The 21,757-nt window shown below is 53.1% G+C and overlaps 2 protein-coding genes and 1 long non-coding RNA gene across 11 annotated transcripts in view; 2 read left to right on the plus strand and 1 right to left on the minus strand.

Annotated features, from left to right (window-relative positions):
* The window catches only part of LOC146398432 (uncharacterized), a 134,648-nt gene that overhangs the window by 25,960 nt on the left and 86,931 nt on the right, over positions 1 to 21,757 (plus strand). The window lies entirely within an intron of this gene.
* Positions 1 to 21,757, plus strand: part of LOC110256118 (uncharacterized) — a 77,842-nt gene that overhangs the window by 19,036 nt on the left and 37,049 nt on the right. Inside the window, exons 3-6 of one of the 8 annotated variants that reach the window (XR_014822006.1) lie at positions 4,256 to 4,783; positions 5,051 to 5,286; positions 5,527 to 5,973; positions 6,071 to 6,358. The exons of 2 other annotated variants lie outside the window; for them this stretch is intronic. Coding sequence is in view for 1 of the 6 variants with exons in the window: in XM_084986456.1 (XP_084842582.1) it covers positions 4,256 to 4,407 (152 nt within the window). In the remaining 5 variants the exon portion in view is untranslated. Of the gene's footprint in view, positions 1 to 4,255; positions 4,784 to 5,050; positions 5,974 to 6,070; positions 6,359 to 13,744; positions 13,876 to 21,757 lie in introns of those variants that run through there. 5 more of the 8 variants (XR_014822005.1, XR_014822008.1, XR_014822009.1 and 2 more) reach the window with 5 other exon arrangements.
* Positions 3,994 to 21,757, minus strand: part of LOC102157639 (multidrug and toxin extrusion protein 2) — a 42,682-nt gene continuing 24,918 nt past the window's right edge. Inside the window, exons 8-17 of one of the 2 annotated variants that reach the window (XM_084986426.1) lie at positions 20,787 to 20,900; positions 19,805 to 19,872; positions 16,606 to 16,714; positions 15,391 to 15,466; positions 10,217 to 10,286; positions 9,189 to 9,321; positions 7,010 to 7,117; positions 6,049 to 6,143; positions 4,906 to 4,960; positions 3,994 to 4,620 (exon numbers count right to left, since the gene is read on the minus strand). In XM_084986426.1, coding sequence (XP_084842552.1) covers positions 4,382 to 4,620; positions 4,906 to 4,960; positions 6,049 to 6,143; positions 7,010 to 7,117; positions 9,189 to 9,321; positions 10,217 to 10,286; positions 15,391 to 15,466; positions 16,606 to 16,714; positions 19,805 to 19,872; positions 20,787 to 20,900 — 1,067 coding nt within the window. In that variant the 3' untranslated portion in view covers positions 3,994 to 4,381. The remainder of the gene's footprint in view (positions 4,621 to 4,905; positions 4,961 to 6,048; positions 6,144 to 7,009; positions 7,118 to 9,188; positions 9,322 to 10,216; positions 10,287 to 15,390; positions 15,467 to 16,605; positions 16,715 to 19,804; positions 19,873 to 20,786; positions 20,901 to 21,757) is intronic. The other variant, XM_013981366.2, reaches the window with a different exon arrangement.

Raw genomic sequence — 21,757 nt, forward strand, 5'->3', positions numbered from 1 at the left:
GGGGGCGTATCCCCATCAGGGGACCCCAGTCCGGCTCCGCAGTGGCAGCCGCCACACTTGCTTCCGGGCTCTTCCGCCGGGGCCTCCTCTCTGGCCTTGTCAGCACCATCCTCGGGTCGTGCCAGCCAGCGTCGTGTTCTACGAGTGTGAACGGCTGCCCGGGAGGGATGGCGGGTGGCAGGGCTGGACGTGAAAAGGTCCGCCAGGTGAAGGGGGGCCTCTCGGCAAGTAGGACGATTTAGCTTTTTCCAGTTAAACCCGTCAGAAGTCGAGAATGGCCTGTGTGCCATAGAAACCCCGCAGCTGGCTGTTTGCATTAAGGCCTTCTGCGGGTCGGTGGCACAAGGGAGACTGTCTTGCTGCAGACGTGGCTCCGGGTCCAACGTGGGTGCCCTGTGGGGTCTTAGATGGTAACACCAAACCAGACTCCCTGAGCTCCAGGGGTTCAATAGAACCTTCTAGTTGATCCCCCCTAAGGAGGGGAGACAGGAGAGGGTAAAAACACTCCTGGCAGGGGAGCTCGCTCAGCGACAGGGCGAGTGGGGCTGGCTGGAGGGGTTCAAGGCTTGAGCCGGCAGGCCCTCGCTGGCACTTACTCCCGCCCCCGCTCGTGGAGCCGGTTCTCCCTCGGTTTTGCCCTCAGACAAGGCGGCAGCCGTCTGACTCCTTTTCCTCCTGATGCAATAACGTAAATGCTTCTACGTCTGCAATGTCACCTTTTTCACCTGCGCTTTCTCAAAACCATTCTAACTGCGGGATTGTGTAAGCGAGCCACTCAGGGGCCACTGCTCTCCAGATCCTAACCCCTGTGGGAACCACGCACCGCGGCAGTAGCCGACCGTCTCTTTCCTAGTCCCAGGCCCCAGCCCTCTTTTGCCCAGCTGTTTAAGATACGCCCCGAAGGGCCTTCCTTAGGGACAGATGGAGTCGTTCCCGTATTTATAAGTTGAAGAAGCACCAAGCACAAAAAGCGCAAATTCCAGTCCCAAAGGCGCGAGCAGATTCCGTCGTGGATGAAAGCAGAACAAAAGCAAATGAACCGGTTCGCAGATCACATCGGGTAGAAGCCACCAGGAGTTCCCCTCTGTCACACGGTACTGCGGTCAGATGCAGGACAAACTGGCTTTTCCCTAAAGAGCCCACATTGAGAGGGGCGTGTTCCCGGTGACACACACCAGAGCGGCCTACCCGACCGCGTGGAGCCCGCTGGCTCCCACATGTCAACTCCTTGCTCCAGCTGCCAAGCACGGGGGCGGCCGGTGCCACTTGAGGGAGTTTCGAGGGCAAGAGCCTCAGGACGAGTGGTCCTGGCAGCTGCTAGGAACGTACCAGAAAATTGCCCCAGCCAGGCTCCTGACTGCTCTCCAAAAAGTGTTACGAAAGCCAAGTTCGCTCTGCTCGCCGCACAACAGGCCGACGCATTCAGAGAGCATCGTTCAGGCAGGAATAACGACTTTGATCAGAAAGCTAGCAGGCTGAGAAGCTAGCAGACTAGTGTCTCAAAAACCATCTTGCCTCAGTCCGAATTCAGGCTCCTTTCATACTGAGAAAGGAGAGGGGGAAGGGGCCAAAGGTCACTCTCTGTCACTTGCTTGGGGGCAAGGCTCACCCCAGTGCTGACCCGAGGCTGAGCAGGACCTCTAAAGGTCCCTCACTCACTCATGGTTCTCGCTTACAGTATCTCTTTGAGTCCCTGCTTTTAAGTCTTTGGGGAATAGCCTAGAGGCAGAACTGCCGGCTGAGAGGCGGCTTCTCCGTTCAGCTTTGTTGGGAGCGGCCAACCGGGTTTTCACAGTGGCTGCACCGTTTACATCCTCGGCAGCAGGGCACGGCCGGTGCCCCTGACTGCATCCCCTCACCGACACTCACTTTTAAAACGGTTACTTTCCGGTTGCAGCCGTCGTGATAGGTTGTCAGGTGATCTCTCCTTGTGGTTTTAATTTGTGTTTCTAAATGGCTGAGACTGTTGGGTACCTTTTGACGTGCTCATCGGCTGTCTGCGGCTGGCACCTGCACTGCAGCCTTTCTGGAGACCTGGCTCCCTAGCTTGCGGGTCTGATGCTGTTTCCAGTTAGCGAGTGTCAGCCTTGAATGGCGTCGTCCACTCCCAGTTGGTGTCAGCACTGCCCTCCCGCCTTCCAGTTCTCGGCCTGCTCTCCTGCCTGGCCCAGCGGCCACAAACTCTGCAGGGGCGTTTTCATTTCTGCTGTCACACTACTTCAGCTCCAGGATTTCTCTTTGGGTCCCGTGCTTTCTTCTCCTTTGATCCCATTGACTATTTGTTGCTGATGAAGTGACTCTCGGTGGCTCCCAGATAGAATCGAAGGGTCAGGGGCCAGTTCACAGCTGGCCCGCGGAAGGTGCGGGAGGTCTGGGCCCACAGCTGCTCTGACGTCGGGGACAGCCGCTGGATGCCTCCCCCTCCGGGTAGTTCGTGGCAGGGCTGGATGGCATCAGGATCGTCCTCTGGCGCTGGGAGATTTGGGGACTCGGTGGTGGGCGTGCAAACCCCACAGTCTGGGGGCAGCGTGGGAATGACCCGTGGTGCCATGTGCCTTTTTCTGAGGACGGATGCTGACCTCCAGGCCCCTCACCCATCACACTACACAGGCTCTGGTCTGGTCTTAAATTTCTTCCGCGGTATTTTTCTATTTCGAAAGTGCTTGGTTTCTTCCTGACAGTTTGGCAGTGGAGCTCTGGCCATGTCAAAAGTGGATGCAACACAGGAAAAAGTAGATAAACTGGGCTTCATCAAAATTGAAAACTTCAAGGAAAAAAAAGGAATTCCCATTGTAGCTCAGCGGGTTAGAAAGCTGACATAGGGTCCATGAGGCTGTGGGTTCCATCCCTGGCCTCGCTCATTGGTTAAGGATCTGGTGCAGCCTAGGCCTGCAACTGCAGCTCCAATTCACCTCCTAGCCTGGAACTTCATACGCTGCAGGTGCAGCCCTAGAAAAAAACTGAAAACCTTCTGGGCATCCGAGGAGACACTGTTAAGGAAGTGAAAAGACAGCCTCCAGAACGGGGGGAAATATTTGCAAACCGTCCATCTGACAAGGGCCTGGCATCCAGAGCATATTAAAACTCTCAGAGCTCACAGCAGAATGTCGCATGATTCAATTAAAAAATGGGTCATTGCTCCAAAAAAGATACACATTGGCCAGGAAATTTGTGGAAGGTGACGATGCCTTTGGTGACGTGCATTAGAAATGCAGAGGCTGCAACGACAGACGCTCCCGGCGGGCTCGGGGGAAGCGAATCTGACGGGCATCCATGAGGATGCAGGTTCGATCCCAGTCCCCGCTCAGGGGGTCAAGGCTCTGGCGTTGCCGTGAGCTGTGGTGTGGGTCACAGATGCGGCTCGGATCCTGCGTGGCTGGCACGGTGGTGGAGGCCGGCAGCTGTAGTTCCGATTCGACCCGTGGCCTGGGAACGTCCATATGCCGCAGGTGCGGCCCTAGAAAGCAAAACAAACCAAAATACCAAAAAACCAATGCCACTGAATTGTGCCCGCGGAAGGTTAATTTGAGGCGAATGTTCCCTCGGTACGTGTGTCTTGAGTGATTATCCCGCAGCATCGCGGTCCATGTGGTGGGGACAGTGGTCGGCACTGTCCCGCAGGCTTTGTTCCTTCCAGCCGTGTTCTCGAATAACTGCCCTGCCCGCGCTCCCCCCAGGGCCTGCTGCTCACCGGGGGCTGGAAACAGCGCTGCGCTCTGCTCGTCCCCTGGGCTTCGTGTCGGGAAGCTCCGGCGGCCGTCCCTCTTCTCAGGACCGCCTGTGTGGGCCGGTCACATCCCCTGTCCCAGGCTCTAAACCCCCCAGGGAGGTGGGGACGCACCTGCTGGCATTTGGGGCCTGGGCAGCGGGAGAGAGCATAGGCTTATTTTTTAATTAACATGAAAGCCGAACAAAAATTGGCTAAAAGGCAAAAAAAAAAAAAAAAAATCCTAAAAGTTATCATTTAGGTAAAAATATTATGCACACACATTCGACATTTAAGGTGTTTATTTTATCAGAGCTTCCCCGAGACAGGACCTCCGAGCACCCCGTCCACCCGCCCAGCGGGACGGGTTCAGTGAGAGGAGCGCCACAGGCAGAGGCTGTCGCACTGGGTCTGGGCAGACGGGGACCCGCTGTCCTGGGGGAGGACAGACCCTAAACACAAGACAAGACAGAAGGGAGCACCCGCGGAGGCCGAGTTGCGCTGGGGGAAGATGGGTCTCTAGAACTGTAACCCCCGCTCTCCCGCCAGACAGCGCGAAGTCGCCGCGGGACAACGAGGAAGCCGTCGCTGATGCCCCTTGGCACGCGGCTGAGGGCGAACTCGCTGCGGCTGCCGAGGCGCGGCCCCGCGGCGCAGGCTGGCGACGGCTCTGCGTCACCCGCGGCCGTGGAGAAGCCTGACTGCGACTCCCGCGGCCAGAGTAGCGACCGCGAGGGCACAAGCCAGCCCGCGGTAGAGAAGCAGCTGGCCCCCAGTCAGGACCGCCCCGACGGTGGGCACCGCGTCCTGGTCGCTGCCTTCCGTCCCCATCAGCTGCGTGGCCTGGCGCTCCGGTCGGACGACGTCCGGCAGGATCACCCCGCGGGGCCCGTCTTTTTCCAGGATGGGCAGCTCTGTTCGCAGAGAACGAGAGACGGTTCCCGCTGTGCTAGTCCGAGCACAGGGACCTTCCCGGAGGTGACACAGGCACACGCTGTGGCCGGGACAGCAGCACTGGCTGGTGCCGGAGGGATCTCGAGAACGGCCGTCCCCAGGAGACCCAGGCGGGGTCTCCAGGTAAGGGCAGAGACAGGGCAGCAGCTCCTGTCCCTTGTCAGTGTGCCCTGAGCACCTGGGCCGCGCGAGGTCCCGGGTGAGTGAGGTGGCAGCAGAGGGCACGGGTTGGGGGGGGGCCTTACCTGTGCCAGTGGGCTCGGCCGCTCTGACCCTGCGCAGCCCGGCTCGAACCTGCGCCTGTCGCAGAGGTAAAGGCAGGGTGGTCAGGTTAGCCCAGGGCCTGGTGGGAAGCTCGCTTCAAGCTCCCGCTTGGGGTTTCAATCCAAGCACGTCCGGAAAACGCCAGGGACGGCAGGGCCGCACCCAGCACTCGGCTCGCCACTGGCCGCTCCCAAAAATGACCCAAGAGGCGGCCCTGCTTTAGACTCGCAAGCGAAACCGAGGTTCCGCGCTGCGCCCTGTTCCCGCCACCGACGCACGGAAGAAAGTCTAAAGATGAGCGCCGACGGCTGCTCAGGGCCGAGGGTCCAGCCTGGCGTCCTGGGCACTTGCCGTGTCCGCAGGTCAGTCCGGGGGAGGCGGACAGGACCTGCCCGCCCTCTGTCCATCCCCAGGCCCCTCTCCTCGGGGATCCCGCCCCCAGCCGCTCACCCCAGACCCCGACCAGCTAACAGGGCGCTCGGGGCCCAGACGCCGAGGGTCCCCCCCGGGCCTCTGCCCGCAGGTCGGTCCCGCGTCCCTCCCACGGGGCAGGGGCCGCTCGCCCTGCTTACAGGGAACCACCGACCACGGGGTTTTCTCAGGAGGCCTAATCCGGACGACAGAGCAGGAGAAACAGGACACACCGCTATTCGCCCAGGGCGACGACACCGCGGTTTTTTTTTTTTTTGGGGGGGGGCACCCACAGCAGAAGGAAGTTCCCAGGCTAGGAGTCGAATCGGAACTACAGCTGCCGGCCTGCACCACAGCCACAGCGACACAGGATCCGAGCCCCACTGTAGCTCACAGCAACGCCGGATCCTTAGCCCACTGAGAGAGGCCAGGGATGGAATCTGCGTCCTCACGGGTGCTGGACAGACTGGTTTCCACTGAGCCCTGACGGGAACTCTGCAAAGTATTTTCTAGGCTGGTTTGGTTCCGGCTGAGCCTCCCCAGCAGACGCAAAGGGCTCAGTATTGACGGAACAAACACCTGCTGGCGTGAGACCTTCTTCGGCCCCGACCCACACGCGACGCGCACCACGAGCCCAGGTGAGTCAGGCTGCCGGTGCGTGGCTGCCCTCTGACCCCGAGGGGCCCCCTCCCCGGGGCCGCGCTGCCCCTCACCTGCTGGGCGGCGCTGGTCCAGTCCGTCCTCCAGATGTGCACCAGGTAGAAGAGGGTCTGCAGGGACACGCAGACCGTCAGTCCGGACCAGAGACCTGCGGGTGCAAAGCGAGGGACCCCGTTTCGCTTTTCTCCATCCTGCGACCGTCAGCGCAGCGCTGTCCCGGCCCCGCGGTGTCCACACAGCGAACGGCACTTAGAACAGCGCCCCGAGACGCGCGGTCCTTAGGGACCAGGGTCAGCCGCCTGCGTGCCCTGGCCTCTCCGGGGCAGTCGGTCCATCAGTCACAATAAAAAGCGCCCCCCAGACTGTCTGCTGCTTTATATGCGGCCCCGACGAGTATTTCCGGGCTCTGTCTGGGCTGGGTGGTGGTGGAAGGGCTGGAAACGCGGAAGGAACAGGCCGAGGGGGTCAGCGCCCTCACAAGGCTTAGGAGCTCCTGGGGAGACACCCGGTGGCCAAGGAAACACGACGCTGCTAAGAGTGACCAGGGCCCAGCAGGACGTGGGCCGAGCCGTGACCTGCAGCCCCGCCAGGAGGAGGGTGTGGGCAGAGGGCAGACGGGCCAGTGGTGGGGCTCCAGGCAGGGCCCGCGGGCAGAGGGGAGGGCAGGCTGGCCCCAGGGGGGTGCAGAAAGGGGGGGGGCGGAGGTCAGGGAAGAGCGTTCCAGCCCTGAAGGCTCCAGGCTTGATGCCAAGTCAGGTGCGAGCCCACCCCCACCGGGAGCTCCCAGACTGGGGAGAGTGTGTGAGCCCCCAGCGTGCTCAAAACCCCCTTGGAAACCCGCCTCTCTCAACATCGTAAAACCAAAACCACAACCCAATTAAAACATGGCAGAACTGCTTGGGTATTTTGCCAAAGAGGACATAAAGATGGCCAACAGGCACACGAAGAGATGCTCAGCGTCGCTCGTCACCAGGGAAACGCAGATCCAAACCGCAGCGAGCGACCCCCGCACACCTGTCAGCATGGCCACCACCAAGGAGACCAGGAATAGCACTCGCCGGTGAGGATGTGGCGACAAGCGCGCTCTCCTGCACGCCGGTGGCATGTAATCGGGTGCAGCCACTGTGGAAAATAGCGTGGAGGTTTCTCAAAAGACCACGAATAGAAGTACCGCGTGATCCAGCAACTCCGCTCCTGGGCACACATCCAAAAAAGCCAAAACACTAGTTCGAAAACACACATGCATCCCAACGTTCTCAGCAGCAGTACGTACAACAGCCAAGATACGGAAGCAACCTCAGTGTCCATCAACAGATGTGTGGAAAAAGAAGATGGGGCATCCATGCCTATGCACGTGTGCACACACACGCACACACACCGGTCCCACACACATCTGGGAGATGAATGAAGGAATCGTAAACCTTGGAGTGAGACAGACACCACGCACTGCAGAAACGAGAGTGGCTCTAGGGGCAGCCACCTGGGTCGGGACCTTGTCTTATCACCTACTGTCTGTGAGTCGAGTTATCTAAACTCTTGAGGCCTTGGCTCCTCCGTGTGTAAAGGAGCTGACAGGAGAGCGTATCTGATGTCGTACATTTAAATGACGTATGTACCTGAAAGGTTAGCGCACTTCTGCACAGACCCTCTGTGAAACTCTCCCACCCTATAGATTATAGCCTTACCTTACTTTTTTAAGTTAAAAGTACTGGTGGGTGGTACAGACAAAAGGTTAAGATTTTATCATAGAACAATAAGGCAAGAAATAGAAATAGGAGTTCCCATAGTGGCACAGTGGTTAACGAATCCGACTAGGAACCATGAGGTTGAGAGTTCGATCCCTGGCCTTGGTCGGGTTAAGGATCCGGCGTTGCTGTGAGCTGGGGTGTAGGTCGCAGATGTGGCTTGGATCCTGCATGGCTGTGGCTCTGGTGTAGGCTGGCGGCTACAGCTCTGATTAGACCCCTAGCCTGGGAACCTCCCTATGCCGTGGGAAGCGGCCCTAGAAAGGGGGGGAAAAAGACCAAAAAAAAAAAAAATAGAAATAAAAGGCATTAAAATTGGACAGGAAGGAGTAAAATGATTTCTGTTGACATATGGCATCCTCTATAGAGAAAGTTCTAAAGAATTCACAAAAAATACTAGAGCAAATAAATGGATTCAGCTCACTGGAAAGCTCAGCGCACACAAATCAGTTGTGTATTACCATACCAGCAAAGAACAATCTGAAACGGAAATTAAGAAAACAATTCTGTTTCCAATAGCATCCAAAAGAATCAACCCTCTAGGACTACATTTAACCAAGGACGCGGAAGACTAGTACAGCGACAACTGCAAAGCATTGGCGGAAGACCTGCAAGACCCCCGTGAATGCAAAGACGGTCCCCACCCATGGATTAGAAGACTTAGCCTCGTTGAGAAGGCAGTATCCCCCCAAAGCAGTCTCCAGCTTTCGGGCAGCCCTGACTTAAAAAAAGAAAATTCCAGTGGGCTTTTTTGCAAAAATGGAAAAGCTGATCCTCACATTCCGTGGAAACGCAGGGGCCCTGAATGGTCAAGACAAAAGGGAAAAAGAAGAGCCAAGCAGGACGAACACGTCCTGATTTCAAAGCTCTCGGCCCAGCTACCGTCACCCCAACGGTGTGGCACCTGCGTGAGCAGAACAGAGTGCAGAAATAAACCCGCGCCTCTGTGGCTCGTTGACTTCTGGCGAGGATGCCAGACCATGCCACAAAGACCGGCTTTTCAGCAAATGCCTTCACTTCCTCTAGGCAACTCGAGTGGCATCTCAGGTCTCAACCGATGCGTTACGACCCCAGGAAGCTGTTCTCAGCCAGCTTCCTCCAGCCCGTCACAGGTGCTCACAGCACCCGGTTCTTCTCTTTTGCAGTATTTCACCCAAATGGAATACGGGCGTGATTTCTTTCTTAATCTCAGTCTCATCCTGGGGGCGGGACCGTGCTTATTTTCTCCAAGACCCAACATTTCCAGTGTGTTTGTGTACAGCATACACAAATTGCTTTTGTATACAGAATATACCAATTGTGTATTCTAGATACAGAGTAACTATTTAGGGAGAAAATACTGTTTTCTATCCCCTGGGGCCCACTTTCCAGACAGCCGCTGTGTTCCTCATCGGTTTGCCTGAACCTTCAGGTGAGACTTGAGCATCACCAAGGAACCAGACACTCACCTATTATCCCATGATGAGCAGCAAACATCAGGGATACTCCAAGGGGGAAACCAAAGACATAATAACCAATGGCATTCGAGAAGGCCCCCATCTTTTGCTTTCCAGTGCCTCTCAGGACTCCGCCAGAGGTGCCCTAAAGAGAGGAAAACCAAAGCCAGCGTTGCCGTCATGCAGCCGGGCATCGGGTCAGAACAGCACCCTGACAGTTCACAGCTCTGACCGGGCTCAAAAGAGAGAAAAGCATCTGCTTCTCCAATGGCATCGACAGCGGCTCTAGCATCTCTCACCAGAAACCCACCCGCTTATGGCATTTAAATCTCTGTTCAAAAATGTTTATAAAAGCGTATGTGTTTTTTTTTTTTTTTTAATGTAGGGGTTTCACGGATGGAGCGCTCATCAGAAACTAGTCTGATATCAGGGCTGAAGAATATTAATGCAATCACAGGCTTCAGAAATGCCCAGAGCCAGAGTGGTGATAACCATCTTGCTGTCTTTTGCACTTTTTTTTTTTTAATGCCACAGCCAGCGTCCAATCATGACGTCACATCTTCTGAGTCACCGTGACTCAGCAGAAGAAAACCCTTGGGAAGAAAAGCAAGGTGGCACGTGGACCCAGAGGTCATGTCATCAGGACTAATTGCTGAAACCAGGAATAAGCCTCAAGGAATGATTCCAGGGTTTAGCAGAAGGGCCTTTAAATACCTGTAAATCTACAGAGGAACAGCCAGGAGAAGAACTTTCTCGTCGGCAGAGTTGCCTCTGAGGGAGCATGGCCCTCCTCGGAGGCCACGCAGAGGTCCCCTCGCCATCTGGCTGGGAGGTACCCAGAGCATCTGCGCCCAGGTGCAGCCAAGGAGGCGGGCTAACCGGGTCTCTCCCGCCTGAGGCGCTACCCTCTTGGGTCAGCTGCCTGCCCCTCGCACAGCCCCAACCGTTGCCAGCAAAGATGAAATCACAGCCATTTCAATCAAAACCAGAAACGCAAAACAACTTTTTCTTCATAGAGGCAGTAAAATCCGTGTACTCACTGCAAGTGCATCAAATAGATGAAAGGGAGCAAAAATAGGCATCACACGGCTCACGAGGGAGATAATTGCTCTGTGGGAGGAAGAGACAGCAGTCAGTGACGCAAAAGCCGTAGTGGAGTGTGCAGCATTTATAACCACCACCGACCCGCCCAACCGATCAGTCAGCACAGTCCAAAGGCTGCTTTCCTGTTTGATAAAATGAGGACGTGAGAAAACCTCACTCACCCAAATTTTACTAGTCAGAGTGTAGGTGACAAGGGATGTGGCTAGACTTCCGCTGTAGCAGGTGATTACTGAAGTTTGGTCTGAGTATAAACCGTGGGTCAGGAAGAAACAGCTGCAGGTTTCCACCTGTGCGCGACCACCCTCCTCGGCAAACCAGAGTCTTCCTCAGAAAGGCACTTGGAGGCCAGGGTTTTTTGTTTTTAATGTTTTTTGGCCACGCCCACAGCATGCAGAAGTTCCCGGGGCAGGGATCAAACCCACACCACAGCAGTGACCAGAGACCTAGCAGTGACGACATTGGACCCGTATCCCACTGAGCCACCAGGGAAGGCCAGTGTTTATGTAGAAAACACCTCAGTGGGTTAAGAACCTGACATAGTGTTGGTGAGGAAGCAGGTTTGATCCCTGGCCTCGCTCCGTGGATTAAGGATCCAGGGTTGCCGTGAGCAGTGGCGTAGGTCGCAGAGGTGGCTCGGATCCGGCGTGTTGTTGCTGTGGTGGAGGCCGGCAGCTGCAGCTCTGTTTCAACCCCTTGCCTGGGAACCTCCATGTGCGGCGGGTGCTGCTATAAAAGGGAAGGAGAGAGGGGGAGAGGAAGGAGAGGGGGAGGAATGGAGGAGGCCTGTGCTTCCCCCTCTGGCTGAGCGTGAGACTCTGCCCAAGCAGGAGGCGAAGGTCAAGGCTGAGCTGTGGGCTGCCTGGCTGAGCGCTGGAGGGGCTGCGACACCTGCAGAGAGCTCCCCGCCCCGCCAGCAAAGACTGGGAGGGGGCTGGGTGCAGACGTTGAAGGAACTGTCCAGTCGTGGTGGACCTCTAAGGCCACGCAGCAGAGCCCTCAGTGGCCACACTCAGCAGACAATGCAGACTCGCCCACGTTAGGTCACAGAAGTCACTGAGCCAACAATAAGCAGCAACAGCAAAGCCCAGGGAAAGGGAAAATATGATTTCCAGAATTGCCACATTATACCACTAAAAAATACCTAGTTTTCAACAAAAAATGATGAGTCCTTTAAAGAAACAAGTACGCATGCGCCCTACCCAGGGTACAAAAAGGAATGAAAAAAATCGTCTCTAAGGGAGCACAGACCTTGGACTCACTAAAAAATACTGACATCAGCTATTTTAAATATGTTCAAAGAGTTAAGGAAAACCATGTCTAAAGCTAAAGGAAGGAGTACCTGTTGTGGCTCAGTGGGTTAAAAACCCGACTAGTATCCATGAGGACACGGGTTCAATCCCTGGCCTCCATCAGTGGGTTAAGGATCTGGCATTGCTGTGAGCTGGGATGTAGGTCACAGATCCAGCATTGCTGTGGCTGTGGTGTAGACCAGCAGCTGCAGCTCTGATTCCACTCCTAGCCTGGGAACCTCCATGTGCTGTGGGTGCAGTCCTAAAAAGACCAAAAAAAAAAAAAAAAAATCCCACAACTCAGTGAACTTGAGGGTAGGGTACTTGAGATTATTCATACCAAGGGACACAAAGAAAAACGAAAGAAGGAAAATGAAGAGAGACTGTTGACACACCCAGGAAACCAGCACACATAACAGTGGGAGTGCCAGAGGTGAGGAGAGAAAGACAGGAAAAATACTGGGAGAAGGAATGGCTGAAAACTTCCCAAATGGGGAGGTCAGAGGTTACTGGGGCGAGGACAAGGGCACTAGAGAGAGGGGCTGGGGCAGTGGGTAGCTCATCTGTGTGGATACCAAGCTCAACCAGGATGCTGGTAGAATTGACAGGAGGGGGCAGAAGAGCCTAATGAAGATGCCAGAGATTTAGGCAAAAGAGGACATGGAGATATCAAAGCATATATCAGGAGTTCCCCGTGTGGCTCAGCAGGCTAAGAACCTAGCTATTATCCATAAGGATGCAGGTTTGATCCCTGGCCTTGCTCAGTGGGTTAAAGATCCAGCATTGTTGTGAGCTGTGGTGTAGGTCACATATGTGGCTCAGATCCCGTATTGCTGTGGCTGTGGTATAGGCTGGCAGCTGCAGCTCCAATTTGACTCTTAGCCTGGGAACTTCCACATGCCATACAGATGCCAGAAGTAGGAAAGAATAGGAAATACTGTCACTAACAGAATTAGGAACGAAAAATGTCAGGATGAGTCCCAAAATAATAAAGACTCTGGGTACAAATGAAATGTAAGCTCTGCATTTCGGCTCAAGAAAACAGCCACATGAAGGCAGGGTGTGGATGCTGGGCTGGTCACAGCACACCCACAGTCAGACTGACTGTGGTATTTCACTAGAAACCCATCATGTAGAACGAGGTACAGTGGACATAGTTCTGCTCTAAATGGGCTAAGAGCACAGCCTTCAGGTCTCACAAATTCTAGATGGTGGAGACTCAAAATCACACTCCATGGGGCAGGTCAGAAGGAATTCCAGATGGTTACATACAGAGCCTAAGAGACACCTTCAAACATCCGCCAGCTGTAATTCAGAAATGGATTTAGACTCCTACAAGCACTGGAATAAGTGGGTGGAAATTATGGGTAGATTTCAGTTCAAAATAAGAAAGGTGCCCTGAGAATGATGCTTCCTTGGAGGGGGGCAGCACAACCTCACCACAGGGGTTATGAAAGTGGAGGTTGGACAGCCCAGCAAGAATGATTTGGAGGGATCCCAGTGTAAGTTGGGTAATTATATATCAAATAGACTCTTAGATCCCTTTAGTTCTAAGATTTTACCAAATGAAGAAAGATTTGCCAAGTTTTTTTTCCCTGTCCTCTCTCTGCTTAGAAAATGATTACATTCTTTTTTAGGCAAATCACATCTCACGGATATTCCTTTATCCCAGTCTTTTTTCTCGCTGCATTTCCTTTAGAATATGGACTATTGCTATATCTTCAAGTTCACTCATCTTTTCTTCTGCAGTGTCTAACCGGCTGTTACTGTCATCCAAAATGTTTTCCTTTCAGACATTTTTTTCAGCTCTGTAAGTTCAATCTGTTGTTGCTTTTTTTTTAAAAAAAAAATCTTTGATGTTTTACTTGAGCATGCTCATGTTTTCCTCTGCCATCTTGAAAATACAAAACATAGTTATTAAATCTTTTAATATCCCTGTGTACTAATTCTATCATATGTTTCATTTCTGGATCAGTTTCAGTTGATTGATGTTTCTATGGATTTTAGTTTCTTGCTCCTTTGTATGCTTGTTTTTTTTTTTTTGGCTTTTTAGGGCCACACTCATGGCATATGTAGGTTCCAAGGCTAGAGACTGAATCAGAGCTGCAGCTGCTGGCCTATGCCACAACGTGGCAACGTGGGATCCAAGCCGTTTCTGCAAGCTACACCACAGCTCACGGCAACACCAGATCCCTGACCCACGTCCTCATGGATACTAGCTGGATTTGTTTCCACTGCACCACAACAGAAACTCCAACTTAGTCATTTTTAATTAGATGCAGGCATTGTGAATTTTACTCTGCCAGGTACTACATATTCTTGTATTATTTTAAATACTCTTGGACTGTGATACAGTTAACTCTCTTGGAAGCAGTTTGATCCTTTCCAAGTCTTCTTTTAAGTCTTGTTTGGTGGGACCAGAGCAGCCTTCATCCTAGGGCTCGTTTTCCTCCATTGTAGAGGCAAAGGTCCTTCAGGGAACTCCCTTAGCCATCCCACACACTACAAGGCTTAGTTTGTTCTGCCTGCTCCTTTCTGGTGTCCCCCCAAGACCCCCACCCTGCTCCCCCAGCCTCAAGTAGGATCCTTACAGGCATGATCAGCTCAGTGGTCAACTAAAGACTCGAAGTCTGCAGCCCTCCAAAGCTCATTCTCTGGGCGCCCTCCCTGCACTGGGACTCTGCCTGGGAACCCGGCCGCATGGCCTCCCTGACTCCCAGGAGATGGAGTGGCTTGGCAGGGCCCCGTCTGTGCTTTGTCCTGGGAATCCCCTTGCGGTAGGTACACTGGGGCAGTCAAAGGGTTCTCCCCATCCGTCTCCCTGCACGGTTTCTCTGTGCTGCCTGCTGTCCAATGTCTGAAACCATTTTTTGGTTTTGTTTTGTCTTTTTGTCTTTTTAGGGCTGCACCTGTGGCATATGGAGGTTCCCAGGCGAGGGGTTGAATCAAAGCCATAGCCACTGGCCTATGCTAGAGCCACAGCAATGCGGGATCCGAGCTGCATCTGCAACCTACACCCCAGCTCGCGGCAGTGCTGGATCCTTAACCCACTGAGCGGGGCCAGATACTGAACACACATCCTTATGGATGCCAGTCGGCTTCATTCACCACCGAGCCGTGGCAGGAATCCCCATTTCTTTAAATACAGATTTTGTCCCCAAGTTTAGTTGTTTCAGATATGAGGGTAAATCTAGTTCCTATTACTCCATCTGACTAGCTCCTCGGTCCTGAGATTTGATGAGAATATGTTTAAGCACTCGTCGAAAACCAATGGGGTCGGGTCAAACAAGGGGAGCACATTTGGAAGTAAAAAAACTGATTTTCTTTACATGCGGAATCTGAGGCAACTGGTTTAAATTACTGAAGCTTTTTCATGAGGATTTGGCTAATTCAAGATAGTTTCTTGTATCTAAATAATTACACACTCATAATTACAGAGAATGCAGTGACATTCAACCTAAGATTGGGTCCATGGTTTATGCAGACATTGCCCAGATGACCCAGAGGTGCTTGGGGATGCTGTGCCCTGGACAGGGAGGTGCCTCTCCTGGGAAGAGGGTTTTCCCTTTGCTCTTCCTGTGTGTCTCTGAGCAAAACCACACTGAGCACAGGAGAAACCCCACTTGGGTTTGATGGATGAATGAACGGGTGTCGGAGTGGCTTCCATGGGCTTCCTTCCTCCCACCTTGTTCAGATTTAGGTACTGTGGTTCGCTCTCCCGGCCGCCTGCAGATTTTCCCGAGAAGTAAAAAGTGACCCACCTCTCAGAGCCAGAAAAGCACAGCAAAGAAAGCAAGCATCTTCGAGAAGATGGTACCTACTTGTCTCTGGTAAACGCATAGGCAACCACATCCTTTAAAGCAGCAAGCACGGTGCTTATCACAAGTGCACAGACACCTGGAAAATACACACAAGACAACGGGAAATGGCAGCTCTGCAGGCAGGGATCAAGCCCTGGACTGACTGCTCACGAGGGATCTGGGTCAATAATTGAAGAAATGTAACCACGAAACTGTTTCTTCTCATCGCGGAGGAAAAGAGCAACTAAGTCGGGAGAGTCTAACTCCTTTTCTGAAGGGAGACTCGGAGAGATGCTCAGTAGACACCACCAAACTCAGGAAAGTCTCTGATGCGCAGATTCCAGGACATTCCAACTGTCTGAGAGGCAGTGGTCCAGGGACCAGGAGAGCTGGACACACAGACTCTGGTCAGAAATAAGCCTGCCCATGATAACAACTGCCTTCGAAATAGTCCCCTTGGTACCAAGTGGAACAGAATTTAGTTGGTACCTAGTAGCAGAAAATCACGCTTAGAAGCTTTACTTAACTGAGTATCCTGGAAATGGCGTAAAGAACAAAGATTTCGGTTGAGTTTATATGTGTAAGTCAATTACTAGGGCAAATCTGATATATATATATTCTTTTTAAATCCTTTTACTATCCTTTACTTATTTATTTTTCTAGGGCTGCATCCGCAGCATATGGAGGGTCCCAGGCTAGGGGTCCAATCGGAGCTGTAGCCGCCAGCCTTCGCCACGGCCACAGCAACATGGGATCCGAGCCGCATCTGCAGCCTACACCACAGCTCACGGCAACGCTGGATCCCCAACCCACTGGGCAAGGCCAGGGATCAAACCCTCAATCCTCTGGTTCACAGTCGGATTCATTAACCACTGAACTAAGACGGGAACTCCTGACATATATATATTTTTTTAATTTAAAAATGTTTCATGGCCACACCTGCAACATATGGAAGTTCCCAGGCCAGGGGTCAAATTGGAGCTGCAGCTGAGGTCTACACCACAGTCACAGCACCTCGGAGTCCGAGCCCCATCTGTGACCTGCACCACAGCCTGAGGCAACACTGGATCCTTAACCCAGTCTGGAGTGCAGCCCGGGATCGAATCCACATCCTCACAGAGACCACGGTGGGTTCTTAACCCCCCGAGCCACAGGGGGAGCTCTATGTCATCTAGACACACTTACAGCTGCATGATACTCAGGACGGAAGCCAGCGGGCAGAAACGCCACACTCACCTGCACACAGCAGGACGGTGACACCAGAGTGCCTCGCCTGCTCAGGATTCCCTGCCCCGAGCGCGTTGCCCACCCGGACGCTGGCTGCCACGCCAAAGCCAAGGGGCACCTAGGAATGAACGAGCACAAGTCACGAGGAGAGGTGAGAGGATCCCAACATCCGAATATGTGGGTGCCCTGGAGTCTACCTGGAAGGCAGCCAGAGCCCGTCGGAGACCGGGGTTCTAGACCTGCTTCCAGCACGTCCTCTGCTGTGCGACTGGAAACAAACAGCTCGGCCCCACCCACCCAGGCTCTGCCCCGCACAGGCGGTGCCGACCGCCCTGGCCGCTGCCCACATCCAGGGCATCAGAGGAGAGCCTCGTCAAGGTGCCGGACCCGAGGACAAGCACCTCTTTGCTTAGCAAAACACATTCTTTCGAAAGTCCACTCAGCCCCGTCTCACTCCACGAGATGGAATGGGCCACACGCAAGTAAGCAAGCTGTAAAAATTAAGTGAACCGTGTGCCAAAGCACTTGGAACAAAGCCTGGCACCCTGGGGGAACTCCACGAAAAGTGATGAAATCTGACTCCGTCACACCTTGGGTGCCCAACTTTCCATGTGTCTCATTACCCGTTAAATTGAACCACGTGGGAGTCCCGTTGTGGCTCAGCAGAAACGATTCCCACGAGCATCCATGAGGTTGTGGGTTCCATCCCTGGCCTTGCTCGGTGGGTTAAGGACCCGATATTGCCGTGAGCTGTGCTGTAGGTCGCAAACACAGCTTGGATCCCGCGTGGCTGTGGCTGTGGCGTAGGCCTGCACCTGCAGCTCTGATTCGACCCCTCGCCTGGGACCCTCCATGTGCCGCAGGTGCAGCCCTAAAAAAATTAATTAATTGAATCATGTCCCTTCAGATGCCAAAACCGTATTAATTCATGATTATGAACATCTGACGCTATAAGCTTGCTTGCTGCTTAAACGAACCGTTCTTCCAGCTGCAGGCTCACCTCCTGGACCCCCTCCTGTTACCCTGCAACACGGCGCTGCCCTGGGGGGCTGTTTGTGAAACACTGGCTGTGTGGTAATCTGGTTTTAGCGCCCGCGTCTGCCTTCAGTAACTTATACATCAGCTTTCACTTCGTGTTCCCACTAGAAGCAGCCTCTTCCTGAGAGCTAATTTGTTGCGGTTTGAGAACTAGCCTAAGTTGATTTTTAAAAAAGCATTAAAAATGGTTAAGATTAAGAACTGGAAAGACAATGCACCTGGCGATATAAAAATGTGCAAGATTTGCACACCCCAAGTACACATTGTGGCTTCAGCTCAAAACGAATGGCCCGTTCACACGCGGAACCCTCTTCTGTCCCCAAATGCCACCAAGATGTCCGTGAGGCTGTTTACCAGAAAATGAACCCATCAACAGCAGTGAGAGTAGAAACAGACCAGCTTCCGGAAGAGAGAAGCCCACAGGAAGCGGAAGTCCAGAACAGAGTCAGGAAGGGCCTGGTCCCTGTATTCTTCGAGGGGGCGCCCAGGAGGCGGCAGCCGTGAGCAGTGCTGGGGACAGACAGCTCGGCCAGGCCGCACTGCCCACTGCACCGTCCTCTCAGGCTCCCTGCACAGGGCCTGGTCGACCTGAAGGCAGTTATTTGTATTCTTTGTGAGTCCACGTGAGGTCCTAGCAGTCGGTCACAGGGACAGAGGTGCTGGTGGCTGCCACCCTTCTCAGAAACAAAGACCAAAAGGGAGTTTCCATTCTGGCTCGGCGGGTGAAGAACCTGACCAGTATCCAGGAGGATGCAGGTTCGATCCCTGGCCTTGCTCAGTGGGTTAAGGATCCGGTGTTGCCATGAGCTGTGGTGTAGGTCGCAGATATGGCTCGGATCCGGCGTTGCTGTGGCTGTGGTGTGGGCCGCACCTGTAGCTCCGATTTGACCCCCAGCCTGGGAATCTCCATATGCCGCAGGTGCAACCCTAAAAAGCAAAAAACAAACAAACAAAAAAAAACGAAAGAAAGAGAGAGACAAAAGAAAGAGAAACTCAGTGTTTACAAGGATGTGGAAATATCGGTATGTACATACTGCTGGTTGGAATGTAAATGGTACAGCTCCTCAGCCCCTGACCTCTGCATGTCGGGGTTGCTCCAGACACTGTCCCTTTTCGTTCCTGGGTGACCACATCAGTTCCCACTCACCCTTTCCTTCATTTTCAAGATGAAAATACACAAGTCAATGGAAACAAAAACAGCTTATCATCCCACTGCCCAGATGGCATCTGTGTTTAAAAAATAAGGAACAAACAAAGCCAAGGTCTTAGGTGTACGGGCTGGAATATTCACAAAGCATCAAAAGGTACAAGGCGTGACCCCCACGCAGCTGTTCAAGCAGAAGCCCTGGGGTCCCTGGCAATCCTTTCCGTTGGCCGCCTTGCCTTCCGCGTCCAAACCTGGTCCTGCCCCTTCGGCTCTGCCCCACCATGTAACTAACGCCGCCGCTTCCCCCTCCGGCACCTGCAGCCTTCTACTTGCTCCCCTGGACGATTCCAACAGCCTCCTTCCTGCCCCCACCCACCACCCCCGCACTTGTCCTCCAAGCCAGCTTCTGCACGGTGCCAAGAAGCTTCTTTGCTCACTAACCCCTCAACCAGGTCCCTGAACACGCAGGGCTCTTTTCCATCCTGGAGCCTTTGCTCAAGCCTGTGGTCTCCTCTGTCCATCAGCTTCCCAGGCTGGTCCCCTCTCACTATCCAAGTCTCAGATTAAATAGCCGCCTAGAAGGACCATTCCCAACCCATCTGAAAAAGCGTGTCCCTCTGTTTTCAGGCAAGTTGGACTCTTTTTGCTTCTTTCGTGTACACGTCATGTGTCTCCATCATGCTTTTATTCACCTGTTTACCTGTTTGTCTCTGTCTCACCAGACCAAAAGCCACAAGCTGCTGGCAGGGACTGCCTCCCTCCCATGTTTGCTGAATTAGCCTGCCAGGTGTTGTGCTGAAGATTTCATATGCTTTATCCTATTCAGTCTTCGCCTGCCAAGTTGGGATTCTTTTTCCCATTTTGCGTATGAGGAAACTGAAGCTCAGAATGGTTAAGTAAGAAGCCCAGCAGCACACAGCTGGGAAGCCTCCTGGCCAGGACCCACACCCAGCAGTGAGTCTGGCTTCCCTGTCCCTGTGCTGTCTCACTTCTATCCCAGCGGATGGCACAGCACCGCCTTACCGTGTAGGCTGCAGTAACCAGTTCATAAACCACGGCCTGGGCGCCAAGCTCTGTCACGCTTATCAGTCCTGAAATGTTCAAAAAATGGAGTAAAGTGAACGTTTTCCTTACAAAAACTAGAGAAGAGGAGATCGCCCCTGGAAGCATAACCCAGTGACAGGAGTCACTGTCTGTGCCGAGGACAACCCCAGAGTCCACTCCACTTCTGAGAACCTCAGCAGCTATGCTGTCATATAGGCTTGTTCCCGAAGTGCCTACTCCACCCGGGAACAGCGCCCAGGGCTTATGGTAGAAAACAACGAGGTGCCCAGAGGCACAGGTCATCCCTCAGGAGGACAGAGGGCCACAGCGTGCATGGGAGGACAGAGGGCCGAGGAACCCATGAGAAGTGATGGGGCCGTTCATGTGTCTACAGAAACATCCACTCAAGTAGTGTCCTCCATCTCTGTTTTCTCTATTCCTTCACTAGCGGTGGAGGCCAAGGTGAACGCCCATGACCAAAGGCATTACAAGTCTCAAAGAAACAGAGCAAGGCTACAACAGAGCCAAATCAGTCACTTTGCCAATGCCCTGGCCACTTGGCACGGTGCCTAGCACAAGTCAGCTGAGACAGAAGGTGGCCAAAGAGTCGAGAACTAGACTTGGGTTTTGTTCTCCTGCTCCATGACCTTGGCAGATCACTCCATGACCTTGGAAGGCCACTCCATGACCTCAGCACTTCACTCCATGACCATGGCAGGTTGCTCCAAGATCTTGGCAAGCCTCCCTTGTGAAGCTACGAAATGAAAGGGAGTGGAGTAGCACAAAGCCTCACCAAACTGCAGATGCTTATGGTCGGATGAAGATTTAAACCCAAACTGAAACCTTCCACAAGAGCCCAATGAAGCTGAGAGGAAGGAGAAGCCAGCTTGGGTTCCCGGAAAAGCTCTGGAGACATGGTTAGCCAGGCTATTGACAGGTTTCCTCTGAACTCTTGACAAACCTGCAAGGAAGGTTCCAACCTCAAAGGTCCACCACTCGATGCACACCATGAACATGCTGGGGATGGCCAGCTGGATGAAGGACCCCCACTCCTGGAAACAGTCCATGGTCCAGCCTAGAGGATGGGGACAACAGCACTTAGCTTTCCATGGTTTGGTACCAGCAGTTCCATTCTACATGCCTGCCTCCCCCAAATGCCCAGAGACAGGGAGGGACCACTGTTCACCAGAAAAGTCATACAGTTCAAAGATGTCAACGAGACCAGTGTTTGTGTGCTGACACACACAGCAGAGAAACTTTCATTGAGCCCCATAAGAAACCTTGGAGGGTATTCACTGGGTTGGTGTGCTTGTATGGGGGTAGGGGGAGAGACAATCACTAGGGAACTAGAAAAATGTGGTGGATGCGTACTACAGGTAAAAGTAGACCACTGGGTGTACACATGGCAGTACAGATAGGTCTGAAATATGCTATACTCACAGACAACTAAAGTAAAAATAAGATGGATTGGACTACATCCAAATGTAAAACTTCTCTGTGTTAAAGGACACGATCAACAGAATGAAAGGTAGCCCACAGAACAGGAGAAAATATTTGCAAATCATCAATCTGATAAGGATATCTGGGTCTCATAATATCCAGACTATAGAAAGAACTCCTACACCTTGACAGGAACAATGATTTTAAAAATGAGCCAAGGGCTTGAATAGACCTTTCTCCAAAGAGGATACACAAATAGTCAACAAGAACTTTTTAAAAAAATGATCAATGCCACTGATCATTAGGAAAATGCAAATCAAAACCACAATAAGATATCATCTCACACCCACCAGAATGGCTGCTTAAAAACAACCTACAGAAAATAACAAGTGTTGGTGAGGATGTGGATAAATTGGAACCTTTGTACACTGTTGGTGACAATGTAAAATGGTGTAGCCACTGTGGGAAAACAGTATGGTTGTTCCTCAAAAA

Source organism: Sus scrofa, chromosome 12 (genome assembly GCF_054392235.1).
Source record: "Sus scrofa isolate SSC_HxYL_T2T_F1_AM1 chromosome 12, Sscrofa_HxYL_maternal_Yorkshire_Landrace_v2.0, whole genome shotgun sequence".
Taxonomy (NCBI): domain Eukaryota; kingdom Metazoa; phylum Chordata; class Mammalia; order Artiodactyla; family Suidae; genus Sus; species Sus scrofa.